The sequence below is a fragment of the Protopterus annectens genome, chromosome 11.part0, assembly GCF_019279795.1.
Source record: "Protopterus annectens isolate FY-2018-M chromosome 11.part0, PAN1.0, whole genome shotgun sequence".
NCBI lineage: Eukaryota > Metazoa > Chordata > Ceratodontiformes > Protopteridae > Protopterus > Protopterus annectens.
Genome location: NC_056745.1, coordinates 873,958,252 through 873,981,794, shown reverse-complemented (window position 1 = coordinate 873,981,794; position 23,543 = coordinate 873,958,252). Strand labels below are relative to the sequence as shown.

Below are 23,543 nucleotides of genomic sequence, written 5' to 3'. Positions count from 1 at the left end.
AGTTGGTAAGGTAACAGAGTACGGATCCCCAGACTCGAGGCTCAGAATACCAGTAATAGTTAAATACAGGATACCAGTAGTTTAGTAAAATATGTAGAATTTATTCACGAAGTTGTACTAAAATAAAGCCAACACTCGGAGCTCTAGTACATATCTGTACAATTGTGGGGTATGATTCTGTATGCAGACTACTACCCCTCTCAGGATTCTAACCATGGCTGTGTGTGTGCTAAAAATACAACAATTCACGTCTCAGTTGCATGTGCTTTGTTGTTTGCCTTTTCACAGTTTTCTGTCTAAGTCTGTCTCAGTTGTACTAGCTGACGTCTGGGGATTACACCAGTCATGTACAGACATTCCTACACATTTTTTATTTATGTTGCACCGACACCTGCAGCAACTGAAAAGATACCTCACCAAGAGGATCAAGGGACTCAAACAGATGCCCTATGCAGTTAGGCTAAAGAAACTCCAGCTCTACTCAGTTGCTTACCGCCTACTCAGAGGTGATCTGTGCCTGACGTATAAAGCCACGTCCAAACCAGAATTAATGGACATGCTCCACCTCAGGAAATCCAAATCCCTTAGAGCTACATGCTCCATGTATTTAAACCTCAGCACAGAAATAAATAGGACATGCTGGAGGGACAGATTCATATCCCAGAGGCTCCTCTCACTCTGGAACAAAATCCCAATTCATGTTAGGCAGAGCCCCTCAATGACCCTCTTCAAGAGAAATCTTGACAAGTGGATGGGAGATCGTAGGTTTACCCCTGGGATCTCTTCTGTGCCCTACTAGACAGAGGCACAGTAAACTAACATTAAAAGGGCTATCTTCTGTGACCTACTATACAGAGGCACAGTCAACTAATCTAAAAGGGTGGTGGAAGCCAAACACACTCTGGCTAAGCTTATAAATGCCTTAGGGCAGATAGCCTGGTATCAACCTATGAACCTATGAACAGCGTGGGCAATAGTGTTTAATACAACAGTACTATTAAGTGATTGCAAATCTACATTACCATATGATACCAGAGTAAACACATGCAGTACAGCAATTAGACCTTCATTGTCAGGCTATTATGCTTTTATTTACATACAACCTATATGAGACTCTTCCTGCCATATTCTCTGGTGTATGCAGTACTAGCCTTAAACAATACAGGTTTTATACAGACAATTGACTTACTAATACTGTTAGATTTATTTCCTATGACAGTACATGCAAGAGTATTACTAACCTGCCTCGTGTCGCAACCTCTCCAAGTAACATCCATGGGCCTCCTAGTTCACAGCCTGCTCACTTGCCGCTGTAAAGGACATAAGAGGAATATTTAGCCATACCTATCTGTAATATACATGAGCTGGCAATTATTAAACAGGTAGTGGAGTGATTACTTACACACTACTGGGACCTCCCCTGTCATCCTAGCCTCTTGGATCCACTGATTCAAGTGATCCCCCTTTTGCTGCTTCAGGTTGGCATAGTGATGCCTGGCCTGTTCACCAGTTTGGGGTATGCCAGTTTCACTGGTGAGGATACAGGTGAGATGGTCCCAGGCTTCCGCTTTATATTGGGAACCCTGGTACTGGCCCTGTAGCAGTCTCTGCTCATGGTCTTTGACAAGGAGTCCTGCCATGACTCTGGACTCCTGGATGTCCCAGCACTGCACCTGAAAGTGAACTCCCTCTCCCATTCCAAACATGGTGCTTGCAAAGGAAAGCTACAACCAGTTATGAGATGTATTCCTGCCTGTTGGGTTTAAACAGGGCTGATTTCCTGCACTTTGCCATGATTGGACAGTTTTGAAAAGGCTGAGCTATGGGCAAACCTGCTTACCTAAGGTTGGCATTGTTTAAAGGGGCTCAGTTTTGAGATTTTTTTTTTACTGGTTAATTGGGTCATTTGTTTAAAAGCCTTTTCTGATTGCTTGTAATCATCTAAAGCTGTTTTAAGTGTATTGTTACTGTTTGTAGTCATTTAAAGCTGTTTTAAGTGTATTTTTTACTGTTTTTGCCTTATCTTTTCAAAAAAAAAAATTCCTTGTTTCCCACCTTTTCAAAAAAATTTTTTCCTTGTTTTCAACCTTTCTAAGCTAGTATAGTCCAGTTTTCAGGCTAGTGCTGAATTCAGGGCTGTGTTACAAGTTTCTGCGTTGCCCATACCTTACTTGGATAGAAGGAGGTTTCTCTGTTTACCTGTAAGAGAGGGAGCTTTGAGCAGCCATCCGTCCCTGGGGGAGTGGTTCCAGCCCAGACATTAGTAGTTTATAGGCCATTTTGGGCTAATTTCTATCACTTTCATTTCCCTGCTGTAAAAACCTCATTTGCACGGTTTTGCATGTCCGGGCAGCACCGGTTAGCTAGGGCTAAATTATTCTCGGCTCCACCAAGTCTCCTCTTCAGTTTTTCCCTTGAAAGCAGTCTAATTCTAAACCTAAGCACTTAAAAAGCATGCTACAGTCCAGCACATGCTCAGACCTAATAGCAAGCACTAATATACCCCTACACTTGATTGCCCAGTAGGGCAAGGCTCATTATTCACCCCTCACCAACCAAGCGACTAAGCAGCTCACCCTACTATTCAGGCATGACCAAAGGGCAATTTCAGGTATACTCTCCAGTCCAGATGGTGAATCTGGGTATCCTGAGGCAATGTTACAACTGCCTCATGTACACAGACAACCCTCTCCTCCTACCACAAAACATTAACATATGTGAGAGATACAATTATATAGCTAAACTGGAAGCTAAGCTCTCTCCACCCAAGACTGGAACAGGCAGTCATGAGGAGAAGGTTAACACTTGCACCACACCTCCAGCCTCACATAGACATACTAAACCAGCACTGGCAAAAAATACACATAAATACATGAAATCATACTCAGAGGCTCTAAATAAAAACCTGCAAAAGCATCAGAGACCTCCAAAGCAGACACCCAAAAAATCTGCACCTCCCGTCACAAACCAGACAACACATTAAGCACAAAATCAGTGTGCCACACAATCATAGTCCTTAAGGCAAAATAACATACCTAACACACTAGTAATAGGTGACTCTATAGTCAGGCACACTGACGTCCCACTCACTATGCTGGACAAGGAGAAAGTTACTGTTAACTGCCTGTCGGCAGCCAGAATCTGCCACATAGCACAAGCACTCAGGTCACACCAGAACAAGTACAAATATGACTCTGTCATTGTTCATGTTGGTGTGAATGACCTGAGATGTACCTCCCTGGACTACATGAAAAGAGACATGGAAGAGCTCTCTGATCATGTAGCCCAGGCGGGTATAACGCTGACCCTGAGTAGCATCCTGCCCTCACCAAAAATGATACCGCAGTATAAAGAAAAAAATGATCAATTTCAACAATTGGCTAAACTTCTGGTGTCATTCAAAGGGGATCCAGTGTCTGTCAGCCTGGGACAACATGCTCGACAAGCCTTGTTGCTTTGCAAGAGACGGCTTGCACCTGTCACGCCTAGGCTTTTGAATACTGGCCAAGGCTCTTGCTGCCCCCATAGTGCCTTTTTTAGGCAAGGCTCAAAAGTCAAACCCACCTTTGTAAATAGCACAAATAAAAAAATGAGGGCTATGCTACTCAACTCCAGGAGTTTAAATCTGAAAATGCATGCGCTCAAAGCACTCCTCAGTATGGAGAACGTCAACATCTGTGCAGTAACTGAAACCTGGTTTAAGGCTCCACAGAGCACCCCAGCACTACCAGGCTACAATTCATACCACACATTATGGCCACAGAACATGGACCGAAACACAAAAGGAGGGGGTGTATCCATATTCATCAAGGATACCTACACCTCCAGGTTAGTGGTGCAGCAGGATACCTCTGAGATCATCCATCTGCAGCTAACATCGGGCAAATCTGCAGTGCAAATTGTGGCCTGCTACAGATCACCCTCCATGACCCAGGACCACCACTCCGCCTTTCTGGAGACACTGGAAAACATGAAGGTCTTACCGAAAACCCTGATATTGGGTGATTTCAAATACTCTACCTGGGAAAACTACTCAAGTACAAACTCCCAGGTCCAGCGCTTCCTGGAATTTATCACCTCAAATGCCCTGGATCAGCTGGTAAATTCCCCTACCAGAGGTGAAAATATATTGGACCTGGTCATCACCAACATGGGCGACAGGTGTTTCACACCAGAGGTGAACCCGTCACTGGTTAGATCAGACCATAAACTAATCACTTTGGATGTCCACACCACATCACCACCCCAACCAAGGAAACCACAGTGAAAAACTTTTCTATAGCAAACTTCACCTTACTTAAGACAGAGGTTGTAAGTTTCACAGCCCCCACGCTAAAGGATAACAGTGTCCAAGATGCAGGAACCTTTTCAAATGCACTCTATGAGCACCTACTAGAATGCATAGATCGTGCCATCCCTAGCAAAACCAAGACTCACTCCCCTAAGAGAAGGAAACCAGTCTGGTGGACTCCTGCCATAAACAGGCTATACAATAGAAGGAGGAAACTAGTTCAGAAAAAAAGCAAATCCCAAGAAGGAAAGACATCCCTGATCAGTATCAGTAAGAAACTAAGGCCCCTCATGAAATCATCCAAGGCTAACTTTGAAAGAAAAATGGCCAAGGATTCGAAAGATAACCACAAAGCCTTTTTTAGCTATGTCAAGAATCTAAGTGGCAACTCGCAGATATGCTCTGAGCTAGTGCAAGATAGCACAAAATATACTGAACCTACTGATATTGCCAACATCCTGGCAGATAGATTCAGTGCAAACTTCACCCCCCCTCACCCCCAAAAGGGCCCACAACAATACTGGAAAAGTGTAGTGTCCCGGAAATCACAGACGCACAGAAGAAAACAGCCCTTTCAAAAGCCAAAAGCACAAAGTCAGTGGGGCCAGATGGTGTCCCAGGCTGCGTCTTGCATGAACTACAGAACAAACTTACCCCCCACCTAAACACACTGTTCAACTTCAGCCTCTCCATAGGCTATGTGCCTATAGAATGGCGCACAGCAACGGTTATTCTGCTCCACAAAAAAGGGGCCACAACTGACCCTGGTAACTATTGCCCCCATAAGCCTGACTAGCCTGGTCTGCAAGGCTATGGAGTGCATCATCATGGAACTCATTAACAAAGACATTGGGAACCTCCAAACACTTGACCCAGTTTGCTTTGTTAAGGGCAGATCATGCCTACTAAACCTGGTTGACTTTGAGACAGTCACCAAGGCCATAGATGAGGGGAAGGTGGTTCACACAGCCTACCTTGACCTCGCCAAGGATTTTGACACCATTCTTCCTCGGGAATTGTAGAAAAACTCACCAGCCTGAACATAAACCCCTACTTCATGAGATGGGTTGCCAACTGGCTTACAGACAGAACTCACACTGTAAGAATAGCGGGCTCCAGGTCTTACTCTAAACCAGTCACAAGTGGTGTCCCACAAGGCTCGGTCCTGGAACCCCTACTGTTTGGCATATACCTCTCAGAAGTACAGGCAAACACAGGAGGCTATGGCTAACCAAGTTCACCGATGACTGCAAACTGAGAGCCATAATTGACTCTCCAGCTGACACGGACATTCTCCAAAAGGGCCTTACTGAGATGGACACCTGGTGTCAAAGTTATGGTCTCAAGCTAAATGCCAAAAAATGCATAGTCATCCCATTTGGGAAAAACAAAACACCCATGAATTATCATATAGGTGGCAGCCCCCTTAATACAGAAGAGGTAATAAGAGATCTGGGGACCCAGGTAGATAGTAATCTCTCCTTTGACAATCATATTGCCAAAGTAGTTAGGAAATCCTTCTATGTAGCCCATCTAATTACTAAAGGGTTTGCATCCAGAAATAAAAAGGTTATAGTGCTCCTCTACTCATCACTCATCAGACCTATCATAGAGTACAATGCCCCATTTAGGATGTACCTCACAAGACACTTCCAACAGCTGGAAAGACCACAAAAGTACCTCACCAAGAGGATTACTGGCCTCAAACATATGTCCTATGCAGCCCAAATGGAAAAACTCTGGCTGTACATGGTGGCATATCGCTTACTCAGAAGTGATTTCTGCCTGACTTACAAAGGCATGTCCAACTCAGAATTGATGGACATGCTCCACGTAAAGAAATCCAAGTCACTGCGAGCCACTCGCTCTAGTGAGCTAAACCTCACCACAACAATAAATAGAACATGCTGGAGGGATAGATTCCTGTCACAGAGACTCCCCATGCTTTGGAACAAAATTCCTAGCTACATTAGGCAGAGCCCCTCACTAACACTCTTCAAGAGAAACCTTGATGAGTGGATGGGTAACAGAAAATACACCCCTGAGATCACTTCATTGGGTCTTCTTGACAGAGGCTCAGTTAATTAATCAGTGGGGCAGTGAAAGCTGACACATTCTGGCTAGGCTTATAAATGCCCTCGGACAGATAGCCTAGTACCTACCTATGAACCTAATATCAGTGGTCAACTTGAGTTAGCTGGCCTACACATTGCTTACACCTATTAAGCTGGCCTGTGCAATGCTTAGCGTTGTGTAATATTTACTTTGCATTATATTTGCTTTTTGGCATTGATTTATTGTTCATTACATGTTTATATATATATATATATATATATATATATATATATATATATATATATATATGTATATGTCTTGTATCCATGATTCATGTGTACGTACACTGTATGGGGTCCCTGTGTTTATTAGGGGACCTCAACACTTTATTACAATTGCACCTCACATCTGGGCTTACTGCAGTACTCCAGTTCACATATTTATGTTATGTGGTAGGTTATAGAACATAAGACTGTATATGGATTCCTTTCACATGTTCAGTTTGATTTTACTATAGTAAGAATTTGTTTGGTGATACCTCAATTTTCTGTACTGCTGTGATGGCTTAGTGGTAAACTACTGTGACTATAGTGTACAGGGTCCTGGGTTCAAGACTTGCCAAGTCTGTTTATTTTGTTGCTGGGCAGAACAGCGGCTGTTGGATACAGAGTGATTAAGGCACTTTTAAGCACTTGTAAGTGGGTTTGTGCAGGTTTGCACTTCAGTAAGCAATGCTAACCTCTGGTTAAATATGCTTATAGAGAGTTAGATTCAATATTGCTTAGCCTGTGTGCGCATTGCTTACCTTCGCACAAATGGGCTTAATCCTGCTTACTAGTGCTTACATATGCTTACTCCCACTTACTACTGCTTAATAGTGCTTACACTTGCTTACTCCCACTTACCACTGTACTAATTTAGACAGTAATGTCTAATGGTTCTTGGGAAGGTGGGGGATTTGGAAGCTTTATGGAGTTATCATTCATTGGACATTTTACCTTCCATTTGTATCCCTGATTCCTGTGTACATATACTGTATGGGGCACATGTGATTATCTGTGGACTTTGCAACATTATGACACTGACACCTCACATCTGTATTTAATGCAGTACTCCATTTCACAAATATATGTTATTTAGTAGGTTATGCAACTAAAGATATTGGTCATTAAGTGATTTGACATGGAAAATGGATTGTGCTACAGTGGGACTCGAACCAGGAATGACTGCTTGTAAGGCGAATGCTCTGCCCACTACACTATTCCTATACTGCTTTGTTTGCCTATATCTTGCTTTTTATCCTCTTCTGCCATTTAAGCTGCATTAACTGTAGCTAAGCAATGGACAAACCCATGCACCTACAGTTACATTTAATCTGTTTCGCAAAAAAATTAAGTATCTTTATATTTTTTGTGTTAACTATTGCTCTTGTACATGTGGCGGTATGTTGCTGGGGGCATGCGTACACCTATGAGCGGTCTCGCTCATTCTTTAAGGACTTTTTGCTGTTCTTTATTGCAGGGATGTGTATATTCTGAGAGCTCTGCTCTCAGACATGATCCCTGCACTCTTACATGTTCCATGTAAGATTAGGAGCTCAGGAAGCGCGTCTTCATTAATATGCATGGCATGCTGCCATCCTGCTCTTAAACAGCCACTTCCTTGCAGGACTAAGCTAGTCCTGCACGGAAGAATAGTAAATCCAGGGGATAATGGAAATTGTAAAAAGGGGAAGAATTTAAGTATGGCCATGGTTAGATTACAAAAAAGCATTTGACAGAATTCTAAATTCATGGATGTAGGATTACTTGCAAATGTATAAGATACACCCCATACTGGTCAGTTACATTACTGTGACCATGAAACAGTAGCAAACCACTTTGCAGCTAAGCCGTGACAAAGGACACATTATTGTCCCAGGGATACAAATTCAAAGGGGGATATTCCAGGGTGACTCTTTGTCAGTGCTGCAATTTTGTCTTGCTCTTAATCCCTTAAACTGTATATTTAACAGATTAGGTCATGGTTACAATTTGGCTGCAGATAGCAGCAAAGTGTAAAGATGTCTAATCTTTTTGTGGATGATTTAAAACTGTAGAGTTCATCAGACGAGAAGCTGAAAGGACAACTGGAAGGGGTCAAAACTTTCTCATATGATGTAAGAATGATATTTGGTCCTGATAAATGTGCTAAAACAACATTTAAATTAGGAGAGCTGCAGAACCAAGAAAATATCAGTCTGGAACTAGAATGTGATATAAAGGAAGTTGTGCAGGAGAGAATGTATATATGTTTGGGAATTGATGATGAATCGACAATAAAACATGAACAAATGCAAATGAAACTCAGTAAGAAATATTTTAGAAGACTAAAATTAACACTGAAAACAGCCCTGACATCTAGGAACAAAGTCCAAACTGTAAACTAATTTGCACTTCCTGTTCTAACTTGCATTTTTTGGGGTGATGACTTAATGTCAAAAGTTATTGGATCAGTTGGACAGGAAAACAAGAAAAATGCTTCATGCTTATCAAATGATATATACAATTCATTGCATACCATGATTATATCATGATTATATATTCCTCATTCTGATGGAGGTATGGGCTTCCTAGAAATTGATATGTGTAGATCTGCAATTGAAGGACTGCATACATATCTGCTGACTTCACCAGATCCAAACCTAGTGAAAGTTTTGAAACATGAAGAGAACAGATCTAAGATGACTTTCCTGCTTAGTTTAGCAGAAGCATATCAGTGTCAAGTGGAATGGAAACCAATCCAGAAGTAGACAAAAATCAGGTAGCAAGTGAATGTGCTTAAAAACAAAAGAAAGCATATAAGGAGAAAGATCAGATGAGAAGGTAAGAAATGTGGAAAATGCATAAATATAGTTGCAAGTACAGAAAACTCTCCAACAACCTCATATCAATCAGGATCTAATGCAGAAATGGTTAAGGAAATATGAATTGAAATCAAAAGATGAAAGGTTAATATTAGCACCCCAGGATAGTGGACTATGCACACATTGGTTAACAAAGTCCATTGAACATGTGGAGAAACAGACAAATGCAGGATCTGTAAAATAGAACTGGAAACAGTTGCATATCTTATTGCTGGGTGGGTGCATTAATGACAGAGGGCCTGTATACTAAAAGGTATAGTAATGTGGCATGACTGTTACACTGAGTATTGTGCAAACATTACAGTATTGAAGCAGCTAAGAATCCTTGGAAACATGAGCCACAAAGCATTATAGAGCATGATGAAGTTTATATCACATTGGATTGTCCATTACCAATAGGTCAAAAAAATAGATGAGAGCAAACCAAATAATATAGTCCATGCAAAGAAGACAAAAGTAGCACTGATCAGTGAAATTGCTACACCCAGTGATTACAATGTCTTGCTTACATAGGGACGCAACATCATAAAATACCAGGATTTGCAGACAGAAATGAGGGCAGTATGAAAGTAAGATATCCAGACAGTTCCAATAGTAATAGGAGCAATGGGTCTCATAATAAAGAATCTGCAGTTTTATTTAGATATGCTACTGATACATGGAACTCTGTATGAATTTCATAAGGAGTCAATTCTGGGCACATTGTGGGTGCTGCAAAGAACACTTTTGGCTAATGTCAAAGACTGAAACAATACTAATTTCACGATCTTTAACCATACTTTGACTTAGGAATGGAGTCCATTCCCATCATGGTATTAGAAACCCAAAAGACTTGGAGAAATTAAACTTGGACAGATAACACTAGACATGAGGATTATGTCTGCATTATATGGGGAGACATGCAGTTACTATTTACACAACATTGCAGAGATTGGGAGGATAGTATTGCCTTTACAAAGTCATGTTTCTTGAAACTTACTATAATATTTTCTCAAGAAAGCGAGTCTGGTCTTGTAGCAGAAGCTTGCATTATACCACTAGACACCTACAAATATATATCATATATGTAGATAGTTAACACTACATGTTGACACTGAAATTTGCTAGATTTATATTTTACATGATTCTCTGATAGATATATTCACTAAAACAATGCCATCTAACTCTTTGAGATCTAGTAACCTCCTAGGACTTGTATCTAAAATGAACATAGTCATAGAACCATCCATTATATCATTTATGCAAAACAAAAATACACAGATTCGTTTATTCAGAACACAAGAGACATGTACTACCTCTGCAGAAAAGAATCATACAAGTCAGCTCATAAGCATTTTCCTGTAATTATATTTTTTTCTCTCAATTAACCCTCTGAGAGCAAAATAACGCTTGAATCCTTGAATTGTTATTTAGCTGTAGCTGTATCATTTCCATATTATAAGGCCGGTATGAGACTTACATTGAGCAGCATTCTACCTTTTCAAGGAGTGATCCCATAGTATGGATAAAAAGACGATTGACTTCAATAATTGGCTTAGATTCTTGTGTCTTTCAAGGGGGATTCAGTATTTGTCAGCATGGGAGGACATGGTTAACAGACCACATTGCTTTGCAAAGGATGGTCTGCACCTGTCTCCCTTAGGCTTCTGAATATTGGCTACAACTATATCCATCTCTTTAAAGCCTTTTTTAGGTAATGCCAAATTGACAAACCTACCAAATTAGCAAATAAAGCTCAAAGATACCTAGAAGTGTGACTGCTCAGTGCTAGGAGTCTAAACAAGAAGCTCCACACCCTACAAGGTCTCCTCAGTCTAAAGAATGTAGACATCTGTGCTGTTACACAGACATGGTTTAAATCCACTGAAATTACTACATCAGTGCAATGTTTCAGTGTCTTCCACATATTTAAACTATCAGCTGTACAGACAGGGACAAACGGTGGAGGAGTCTCAGTTTATATTAGCAGCAAGCACAACTTGGTTAAACAGAATGATGCCTTGGAATTTATCCACCTGCAAATCACCATAGACAAAGTCCCACACCATATCCTAGCACACTATAGGCCATGTCCTATTTCCCTATCCTCTGGGATTCAGCCTATTGCAGATCAGTCTCCATCCCTTTAGAACCAACTACCTAGGTGGCTTCAGTATGCCCTGACATCCACGTGTTTTAAAAGTTCCTTAAAGCCTCATTTGTTCCACCTGGATTTTAATTTTGGCTAATTCTGACACTGCTGTGTTGCCCTTATCCTTATGTTTTTAGATTATTGATGTATTGTGTATAAGTATTTATTTTAGTACTCTGCATTTATTGATTGTATTTTCTTGCTTGATTAATAATCAGGATAATAAAGCTGAGCTTATACATTTGTCATGCTGCAGTATTTGTATTTACATTTGCATCTTTGCTTTGGTCAGTGAGTAATTTATCCTTTTTTCAGGTAAAGTGTTAATAAGCTTTTGCATTTTGAGATAATGCAAAAATGATGTTCTATGCAAATGTAGAATCTTAATTTTTCCTATACAGTAGAAAAGAAAAAACATATTTCTGGTTTCTGTTACTTACAGACTTAATTGAAGAGATTTATGTCTAACATAAAAGGCATTGCTAAGTGAAAAACCTAAGTAATTGTTTCTATAGTCATGAATCAATTAACTCTATGGGGCCCAGTGGATATATGCTAAAGATAATCATCAATACTATCAGAAACATTCACGGGTGGCCTCGGTGGTGCAGCCGTTAGCATTGCCACCTCACAGCAAAAGGTTCTCCAGTTTGATCCTCAGCTGGGTTGCCTTCTGTGCGGAGTCTGCATGTCCTCCCTGTGGTTGCGTGGGTTTGCTCCGGTTTCCTGCAACATTCGAAAGACATGCTGTAGGTGGAGTGCCAAACTCATTCAATATGCAGATGATTCTACCATAATCTGTTCAGCCACATCCATTCCTACTCTCTTAAAATTAACCCAAGATGCCTTCTTTACTACTGAACAGTGGATGAAAAATAACCATCTAGTACTCAATGCATCCAAAACCAAACTTATGATATTTACCCCCTCAAAAAACACAACCATAGACAAAAATTTACTCTCTATTATCAGCCAAAACAACACACCTCTTGAACTAGTATCTGAAAGCAAGCTACTAGGGGTCCACATAGATGACCAGCTCAAATTCAATAGTCATCTACTACTAAACATAAAAAAAACACTACAAACTTGGCATGTTTTATCGACAAAATCAATTCCTCTCTACATCTACTAAGCTCACTCTTGCTACAACATTCCTTATTCCTTCCCTTCTATACTGCGCCCCTCTTCTAACAAACCTCCAATCATCCCTTAAAACAAAACTGTCCTCATGTTATAATAAAATTGCCAAATATGCAACTAGCCACAAAGCATCAACCCACCACTGTGTATCTCTCCACAAGCTAAACTGGCTTGAGCTTCTTAACTATCTCACCTTCACTCAGCTCACCTTTGCCCACAAACTCATTTTCCATTCATCCCTCTGTCCCTCACTCAGCTCCACCTTCAAAATGCATATGCCACAAAGACTCCTAAGATCAAATAACCAAAATCTGATAGAACTTTACAAACCTCTTCAGTCTCCTGGAAAAAGCCTGCTATCATTTGCCCTGGCAAGGCAATGGAATTCCTAACCTCTCAGCTTTTAAAAAATCCCTGCACACATACTTAACATCATCCTGGGAATGCTCCTGCTCTCATCCCTCCTAGTCTAGCCTGCCCCCTACAGGCAGCCACATCAGGTACAACCAAATACTATAAATAAACAAATGTAATAACACCCAGTAACTCTTAGATTCTTCTATTCCATTCAAGATACTACATATTTTACTACAGCGATGCTATGCTTGTCACACATAATGTAACTAAAGTATTCTTCATGCAGCTGCTTAAACCTTAGATTCTTTGCCTTGTAACCACCTGTTCCACTGTTTTTGTCATGAACCCACAATCTACTACCTTTGTCAGCCACTGTTTTAGTATTTGTTACTACTACTTCTGACAACCTGTTTAAACATGATTGTAAATGATTAAAGTGTAAACCTTGTTATAGTTTTGCTTACTGTTACTTTTGATAATATGTTTTAACATGATTGTAAGTGTTAAATGTGAACTTTTGTAATCTTTGTATCTTTATTATTGGAGCTTTTCTCCCCAGGACTCCATTGAAAACGGGTACTTCGGACCCAATGGACAATCCTGGTAAATCAACCATAAATAAATAAATAAAAATAAATAAATTGGTCCTAGGCATGTGTGTGTGCCTTCTGTGGAAGGTTGGGTGTCAGGCTGGCAACTCGACACTGTAAAACTCCACTACCAATCATGAGCAGACAGGTGATCTGCTGTGGTGATCCCTAACTGGGAAAAGCCAAAAGAACTATCAGGAAGAGTCATAGCAAAAAAAAAAATCAAGATTATCATGTTAGCTCCTTGTTTAGAAAAGGAGAATTAGTCAACAAACACTTTCAAAAAGATGATTCATAAATGGTAGATACAGGGTATACACAGGGCTTTAGAGGTTTCCAGCTCTTTTGTGACTTGTGTCTTTGAAATTACTGTACCTTGTAAAAGTCTGTGATCATATGAATTTAATGCTGGGTGAGTACCAGTGAAAAAAACTCAAATATAAATATTTGGAATACCGTAGCTCTAACCATGATTCACAAGTAATGAGGATTGAGGCAAAAGCTACAGAAATATGATTTACAAACAAAACACAATATAAGAGTTTTCAGTAAAAAAAAAAACTTCTGCATTTATAACTATCACATATATTGTGTTATAATATATCCATGCTTCTGCATATGTTAAATATGTCAGTTACTTGCTCAATGTTCCCAATATCTGTAGCATCACTGAGACAGAGAGAGACAGCATTCTGTAAGCATTGTTTGTTACTGATCTGACTAACAGAAACTGACTTCTGTTGTTTTCTTAATGCTTTGTTTTCTTACAGCCTCAATAGTAGAACAGAAGTGGTGGTGTCAAATGCAGCCATGCCTTGAAGGAGAGGAGTGCAAAGTTCTTCCAGATCGCAAAGGGTGGAGCTGTTCTACTGGTAATAAAGTGAAAACAACAAGGGTAAGTGAGTAAGCCATAATAAGCAAAACCGTCTTATATTTATGTATATATGCAAGCATGAATATCGCATGACAGCAAACAAACAAATAAATAAAACAACTTGAAATGACTAAACATCCAGCAACAAACTTCCCATGAAAATAATAATACACTCTAGAATATTTTGTTTAAGATTTAAATTTTTACACCATTCTGTTGTTAAGTTTAGATTTGTTCATGGATGATTGACTTTTACGTCTAATCTGAGTACCTGTAACATTTGTATGTAAAACATACTGGCATTTTAGCTTTGATATGAGACTTAACTAGAGATACCGTTAATTAAAATTGTTTAGAAAAGACCTGATTCAATTTTAATTTATTTAATGGATAGTTTATTCATGTGTGGTAACAGTCACATCATTTGCTTGCATTGTTTTCATATCTTATTGGGTATTTGACAAAACTGTAGTTATTAATTGTGTGTGTCTGTTTAGAAAAGCCATTAGATTATTCAAATTATGAGTACTGTTTGATTCATGCTGTTAATGAGCCTGATACCTTTAGCATATGGCCCTGAATTTACATATACAATATCCGCATGCTTTGTAACTCTGCATGAAATTCACTCTTCTCAGTGTTTCCAGATTAATAATGAAAGCAGGCGTGAAAACAGGTACATATACCCAATAAGTATTATTTAGTTTTCATAGAATTAAAGAAAAAATAATTAAAAGTAATGCTACGTAAATGTGTAAAATCCTAACAGCAGACAAGCTGTGTGTATATTTATATGTGTTTTCAATGCAGGTGTGCAGTGTGTGCATGTTGGTTGGTTACATTGTTTTACAATACTAATATATTACAGGACCAGGTATTGTTTAATTCTCAGAGATTACTAGTACTGGTTTTCATGTTAATTTTTGTTTACCATGTAAGCCACTGCCAGTCATTTACTCACTTTTTTCTCCTTTACAGATCCAGCCCCCAACAACAGCCTAAGCTCCATTGTAGGTTTTTACATTTCTTTTTAAAACTTCAATAAGTATGTATTTGTTCAAGTCAGGTTTCTGTTAAAAAAATTGTATGCTGATATGAGCCAGGTAAAGACCATTGCAATAGGGCAAATATAGCCATAGACCCACTTAATGTGTTGTAGTTAATGTATTTTTTCCCTAAATAATGATACTTATGTACACATGTTTCTTTGCAAAATATCAGATTAGGAATCTTAGGACATGGGAAAAATATGTTAGAACTGCAGATTGTCAAGATAATATTCTATTTACTGTGTGTGTGTGTGTGTGTGTGTGTGTGTGTGTGTGTGTGTGTGTGTGTGTGTGTGTGTGTGTGTGTGTGTGTGTGTGCTGCATAACTGGATGTTTTCTTGAGTGAAAATAACCATCATTGTCTATAAACATCCATGGCTAATTTTTGTCTTATTCATGTCAACATGTCTGGAGTTAAAAATTCTGGAGAATGCTTGTATACAACTAAATATGGGTATCCTGAAGGTCCCTCCATAGTAAGTTGGGGATTGTTCCTGGCTGGAAGACAACTTTGTGTTTAGTACAGCTGAGTAGTAGAGTTTCCATTATTCAGCATCCTCAGTTTGAAAGGATTGGATGGTTGCAAAATACTTTGACTGCCTATATTTGACTGCAGTGACAAAAGAGGACATTAGTTCCTTCCAATATATAATTTGTACAGTGCATAGTGTGAGTTTATCTCATTTCCATCCACTCAGCTTCATGAGAATTCTTTCAAGAGTTCACTGACCTTTATGATTATCTCAGTTTTGAACAACCCAAACTGGCTTGTGTTGAGTGATTTCAATGTTTAGGTTCAAAAAGAGACTCCATGAAATTAATTCTTATGTCTTACGATGTGCTCAGGTTAATACAAGAGGATGTTCTTCGTGTTTCACTGTTGCAGTCATCACATTTAGGTTATCCTGCCAGGGGTAGCCCTCAGTCGGCCCAAATACCAGATGCTTAGTATTTCTTCATCGGTTGCTGTTGCTCCAGGACTGACATCAGGTCATCAGTGGTATAAAATCAGGCAGCCACCACCATGATATCAGTCTTTTTTTGCCGAGGAGCCCGAAGCAGAAGGAGTTTTATATGACTGCCGGTCAGCCGCTACCTGAGTTTTTGTTTCCAAATTGAAGTTGATGTCTTCTAAAGCTAAGTACCCCATTGGGGATCCTTTTTTCTTGCTCTAACCGATGTCAGAAAAAGTTAACAACTGTCTCACCTGTGGAAAGCAAATACCACACTGAGACTTTTATTCTTACTGCATCACCTGTTTAGGCCCAGACCACAACGTCCCCCACTGTCACTTTTGTGCTTTGTTCAACCCCAGAACGATACGTCGTCGGGCCCTTATTGTAACTAGATATTTTCGCTCTCAGTCCTCAAATCCCGATATGGCTTTGGTAACCCATCCAACTTCAGATCTTCCAAAAAAATGTAAGGATAAAGAGAGACAGACCGCACAGGTCCAAAACTGCCGATGATGCTTCCGTTAAATTAGTCGTCATTTCTCCAGTCCTCAGTGAAGCACTTTCGCAGCCCCTGATGCCCGCTTCTGTGGATTCACAGGCCGCTACTGAGACCCTTTCGGAGTCTGGTATGCTGCAAGACTCTTCTTTGACTAAGGATCCTGCGGATGTCTCTACCTTGGATGGGTCCAGAGCCACTGAGAAGGGACTGGCTTCCGAGGAAGTACTTCGCACTACAGATACTCGACACAGACTGACAACTTCTTTCGCGTCTTCATTTCTTTAGAAAATAACCAAGTTTCTAAGGCCCATGGTATGAACCACACCCAAAAAACAGATGACCCAATGCTTAAAATGGCAGAAGACCTTATAATGCTTATTAGAGGAAGCCAGGCTACCCCTTCCAAAAGAAAAAGATTTGTTCCCAGTAGTTTTATCTGAACAGGAGTCCGATGACTCTGATGCATCTGAAATATGAAGTATGCAACCCCTCCCTGCTTATGAGGATTCTGATTATGAGGATTCTGATGCAGAGAAATCCATCCCTTCAGCCTCTCCACCTGAGGACTTTTCCTTTGGGGAAACCCTACATACTTTAAGGGAGCATTTCCAATAAGAATGTCAGGGCTATCCTCAGTCAAAAAAGAGACACTGAGAATTCTTAGATCTTCCACAGCACAGACCTCTGGCCATTCCTCCTGTCCTGGATGTTGTGGACGATGTTTTTATGGAATCCAGTCTGATCCCTGACACCCTTCCTCCTGCTGCCAGGAAAGCTGACAGGTATTATAAAGTCCCTGACTCTCACAAATTTCTTTTCAAGAATCGTACTGCTGATACCGAGGTCATCTCTCAAGGACCTAAGGGAATCAAAGCAACTACAGCTAGGAATCCCACCCCCTCAGATAGGGATTCCCGAGCATTAGACAGATGGGGTAAAAAAGTATACGCCTCTGCTACTCTTGCTATTAGAGCTTTTAAATTGTCAGTTTCACATGCTGAAATATCAGCAACATACCATGGAACTCCTCAAACAAAAAATATCTTCTTTTCCTGCTTGTGCAGAAAATAAAGAGTTACAAGAGCTAATGCATTCTGCAAGTCAAGTAACTAAGCACACCTTACAATGTGGTTTTAATGCCCTAGAAGCTTCCAGGGCAGCAGTCACTGGTTCTGTCCTTAGAAGGCATGCTTGGCTTAAGGAACAGACCTTGCCAGACCATATCAAATCCAAATTATTGGACGCATCCTTGCATAAAGACAACTTATTTGGCACCAAGGGAGAAGAGGTCTTAAAAAAGATGGAAAAAAAGCTAAATCTATGCAGACAGTTAAAGACTTCTTATAGGTCCAGCCACTGAGGTTCAGTAGGCATTGCCCCTCCAAGCACTGGTCCTTTCCTGCCCCCGCCAGGCCAGCTCAGCTCAGACCCAGGGGAAGCAGACCTCCCAGACAACAGCCCCAGGGAATGCAGAGATCTAAGCAATGGAGTTCCTCCTCTTCAAAATCAGGGAGTGCAAAGCCACCCCCTTATGGTAAGAGCTCACGATGACTTTACACTTCCACCCCCTCCCTCTGCCCACCTGCTCGTGCCCTTAGGAGGAAAACTCTCCTTCCATGCAAGCAACTGGGCCAACATTACCTATAACCTCTGGGTCCTCAATATAGTGTCCCAGGGATACAAATTTTATTTCCACACTGTCAACCCCAAAAGTGTTCCCAGATCTTCCCCCAAACCAGTGGGCAGAGGCCAAAAAGCAAGTCCTTTCCCTGCTCTCCATGAGGGCAATAGAGCATGTTCCTGTAGAATAGATAGGCCAAGGTTTCTACTCCAGACTCTTCCCGGTACCCAGAAAAGAGGGCACATGGCACCCCATCCTCGATCTATCCATTCTAAACACCTTTCTGGTGATACCAAAATTCAAAATGCTCACCCTCCAGCAGCTTCTACCTATGCTTTCCAAGGATCCTTGGTTAGTCACCTTAGACCTAAAAGAGGCCTACCTACACATCCCAATCAGGGAATCATGCAGGAAATACCTACGTTTCAGGGCAGGATCAAGACACATTCAGTTCTGTGTGCTTCCCTTTGGCTTATCTATTGCTCCCAGAGTTTTCACCAAATGTCTGGCTCCCCCCATTGCTTTTTGCAGACAAAGAAATATTCAAATTTACCCATACTTAGACCGCTTGATTCAGGCAGACAGTCAGGAAAAGCTGCTACACTACCTGACCTTTGTAAAGGACCTATTGACCTCCCTGGGGTATACTATCAATGAAAAGAAATCCAAACTAGTACCCACACAAAAAATTGCATTCCTGGGACCAAGCCTGGGCACAGCATCTCAGATGGCATTCCTTAATCCAGAAAAACAAGCCTACCTGACAGCCTACTTCTCTCAACTAGCTACCAGGACCCAGTTATCTGCAAGGAAAATCCTGCAAGCTCTAGGTTCATGGCTTCTTACATTCTACTCATTCCATATGCCAGACTACATATGAGGAAACTACAATGGTACCTAAAAAGCCTTTGGTGTCAGCACTCTCAAGACCTGGAAACTCTTATACCAATGATACCTTGTCTAAGCAATGATTTTCTTTGGTGGGCAGAAGCATGCTACCACGACAAAGGACTTCCCTTCTCACAACCCCACGCCACCCAGACCCTCACCACAGATGGATCAGACTATGTCTGGGGTGCTCACCTGGACGGCAGGTGCATTCAGGGCCAATGGAGCTCAAATCAAATACATCTGCACATCAACCAAAAAAAAGATATTAGCTGTTCAGCATGCCCTGACAGCTTTCAGAGCCCTGCTCTCCCCGGGGCCTCTACTGATAAAAACAAACACCACCACAGTGATGTGATATATCAGCAAACAGGGAGGGACTCACTCTTATCCTCTGTGTAGGCTCGCCATGACCCTTTGGCACATGGCCTCAGCCATGCAACTACACCTGTTAGCACAATTCCTGCCAGGCTCTCTAAACTCTCAGGCAGGCAACTTAAGCAGAAACCTGCTAGACTCACATGAGTGGCAGCTAGACCACAGAACCTTCACCCTTGTAACCCAGAAATAGGGCCCCCGAAGGTCGACCTCTTTGCCTCCCATTCCAATCATCAGCTCAGCAAATTCTGTACCAGGGAACCTCACAGCAAGGCCTGGAAAGTGGATGCTCTATCTTTCCAGTGAGTAAACCTCTCGGTCTATGAATTTCCCCCTCTACCACTCATTTCAAGGGTACTGCTCAAAATAAGGGAGGAAAAACCGAGGGCAGTCCTGATTGCCCCAGACTGGCCATGCCAGCACTGATATCCGCTGCTGTGTAGCCTATCACCCCTGCCACCATGGCACCTACATCAAATCCCAACACTCCTGACCCAAAGGAATGGAAAATTCATGCACCCCCAATTGCAGACCGGCTTATTCCTTGACCTCTCCTCAAGCTGCCAGTCTAAGCAAACAAGTTCTAGATGTTATACATGAGGCCAGATGCCCCAGCACTAGAACATCTTATGCTGACAAGTGGAAAAGGTTTTGCATCTGGATCCAGGCTAAGGGAGCCAGAATGGCACAGCCCTCCCTACCTCTCATCCTGGATTACCTGGCAGACCTACTACACAGGGGTCTATCCTTCTCTTCTATTAAAATTTAAGCCTCTGCCATCTCTGCTCATTTCAGCACAGAGCCACCTCTTTTCTCACACCCTCTCATCAAACATTTCCTAAGAGGGGCTAACAACTTGAGGGCACCCAGAAGAGCTCCTACCCAAGCTTGGGACCTTAACTTTGTGTTGGAAAAGCTCACCCTGCCTCCCTTTGAACCTGCAGCTTCAGCAGAGTTAAAGTTTCTCTCTTGGAAGACAGCCTTGCTTCTGGCCATCACTTCAGCTAGAAGAGTATCAGAGCTACAAGCACTTATGGCTGTAGAGCCCTTCATCATTTTTCATGCTGACAGGGTCTTCCTCAGGACTAACCCATCCTTCATGCCTAAAGTAGTGTCCATTGTGGCTCTCAACCAATCCATTCATTTGCCCACTTTTTCCCCTAACCTACAAAACAAGGGGGAAAGGATTCTGCACTCTCTAGATGTGCAAAGACAGCTCAGATTCTACCTGGACAGGACCAAAGCTTTTAGAAAAACTGATCAATTGCTAGTCAGCTTTGCTGCAGGAGCAGAGGGCAAGGCCATATCCAAACAAACAATCTCCAAATGCATAGCACACTGCATCCATTGCTGCTACAAACAGCATGAGAAACCACCCCCAAAAGGGGTCAGGACACATTCCACCAGAGCAACCTCCACCTTTGCAGCTTCTCTCAGAGGAGTCCCCACCAGGGACATCCTGGAAGCTACAACATGGACATCTGTTCATACCTTCACCAAGCATTACCACCTGCCTATCTTCTCCAAATCCAGGGCAGGCTTTGCCACCACAGTCTTGCAGGGCATCTTAGCCAGCCCTCAGTCTTCTTGACTACCTCCACCCTTTTCTTCAGCTTTAGGAATCAACCCAAATGTGATGACTGCAGTAGTGAAACATGAAGAACATAGTACAGCTGTGTACACTTACCATAAATGTAGATGTTTGAGTGTATTCACTGTTGCAGTCCTGGTTTCCCTCCCTCCATCCCCTTGTATCTCTCTCTCTCTTTCTCTCTCTCTCTGATTACAAGGAATTTTTGGTATTTACTTTCTACTGGTGGTGTTCTTCCACCATAAACAAGCTCCCTATTGGGGGCTCCTGACAGTTAGGGCAAGAAAAACTGATGTAATGGTGTCGGCTGCCTGATTTTATACCACTGATGACCTGACGTCAGTCCTGGAGTGACAGCAACTGATGCAGAAATACTAAGCCTCTGGTATTTGGGCTGATTGAGGGCTACCCCTGGCAGGATAACCCAAATGTGATGACTGCAACAGCGAATACACTCGAACATCTACATTTATGCTAAGTATACACAACTGTACTTTGTCTGTGTTACCCATTAATTTGGTCATTCATTGGACTTGGTTTCATACAGGTTGTGTTGATATATCCCTTAAAGATAGAGCAAATATCATAGTGTACCATCACTTTGTTCATTTTGTGGTTTAGCTTCCCTAGCAGCGGATCCCTTAACCTTCAGCTAGTGAAATATAAGAATTTGAGTGTCATCACTAGAGAACATGCTGTTTGTGTTCTGGACCAGCTGCTACTGGGGTCCAGAGCAAGTGATCCAGACATACATTTTATGTGCTTTAATGAGACTGAGATGGTCTCTCTCAGCACTTTTGTCTTGAGTCATGTGCATTCAATCTGTCTGTGGTTATGTTAGTAAGGGTTTGACATTGAAATCTGTGCTCCTGGAAGGAGTGGATGAAGGCTCAAGCACCATATAGATACACTGGCCTCCTGAATAATAAACTTATAGTAGACTGATATTATGCACTATAAAATCCAAAATCTTTTAAATGATTACAGATTTTTTGCCATGAAATAACACTGCTTTATCTAATTGATTAGATATAAGCTTTTGAATGCTGAACAGACCATACAACTCAATGTCTTGCCACTTGGAAATTTTTTAACTCTGATGAATGAAAACTCTCCCCCTTTTGTTTGCATCTAAGCTTGCCACCATTAGATCAGTGGCAGTTCTAGTGGTGTCTTGGGTGCTGGCTTTAGTATAAATGCCAGAGTTATACCTATTCATCTAGATAGGTTTGTAAAACCAAATTAAGGTGATTATATTTCCTTGTGTTTTGTGTGTGTAGCAACACCTGTATATTGAACCTCTGTCCTTTCTAGTTCGGTATAAGTTTAATACAGTGCACCGACCCAAGGAATCTTTCAGATCGTTACTGTTGCTTAGTTCTAGAATCTTATTTTCCTCATTAAAGGAGGCATTGGAGATCTTGGTCCTTCGTAAGTCTTCCCTGGATCCTGAGAATCTTGAGACAGATTGCTCTACCTTGAGCTTTCCAGTTATTTGTAAATTTATCACGAAGGTGTTTCCATCTAGCCTGATTTTTTTTTTTCCTTAATGAAATATGATATGCTATATAATTTTTATATGTATTTTAAACAGGAGGAAGTACGGGAACAGCCTCTCAGTAAGGTTATGAATGATCTCAATGGCTAGAAGCTAGTTATATGTTGGGCTCTGGACTAGTATCCTTATGAAACATTTTCAGACTTATTCTGGAGTCTAAGGAGATATCTTGGTCTGGATTAACTTCTAGTTGGTGTGTTGGTCTGGATTACCTCCTACTTGTCTTGTTGGTCTCAGATGGTGGTTTGTAGCATTCATTTCTCAATGTCCTAACCTGTGGTCTATGGGGACTGGAAAGGTTCCATTTTTGGGCTTACTGATGTTTAGTATGTGTGTGTGTGTGTGTGTGTGTGTGTGTGTGTGTGTGTGTGTGTGTGTGTGTGTGTATACAGACACAGACACACACGCACACACAGATATATATATATATATATATATATATATATATATATGTGTATGTGTGTATGTATATATATATATATATATATATATATATATATATATATATATATATATATATATATTATTCCTGGGAGAGCAAATAAGAGAAAGTGACCTGCAATATCACAATTATGTTGATGGTATTCTGTGTATGTATCCTTTCCTCAGGAGTATATGTTAGTTGTCAAGCCTCCTCTGACCATATCCGTAATTGGA

The 23,543-nt window shown here is 41.1% G+C and overlaps 1 protein-coding gene across 2 annotated transcripts in view; it reads left to right on the top strand.

Annotated features, from left to right (window-relative positions):
• Positions 1-23,543, top strand: part of TAFA2 (TAFA chemokine like family member 2) — a 2,885,489-nt gene that overhangs the window by 2,823,950 nt on the left and 37,996 nt on the right. The window contains exons 6-7 of one of the 2 annotated variants that reach the window (XM_044088280.1): positions 14,243-14,367; positions 15,325-15,356. In XM_044088280.1, coding sequence (XP_043944215.1) covers positions 14,243-14,367; positions 15,325-15,348 — 149 coding nt within the window. In that variant the 3' untranslated portion in view covers positions 15,349-15,356. The remainder of the gene's footprint in view (positions 1-14,242; positions 14,368-15,324; positions 15,357-23,543) is intronic. The other variant, XM_044088281.1, reaches the window with a different exon arrangement.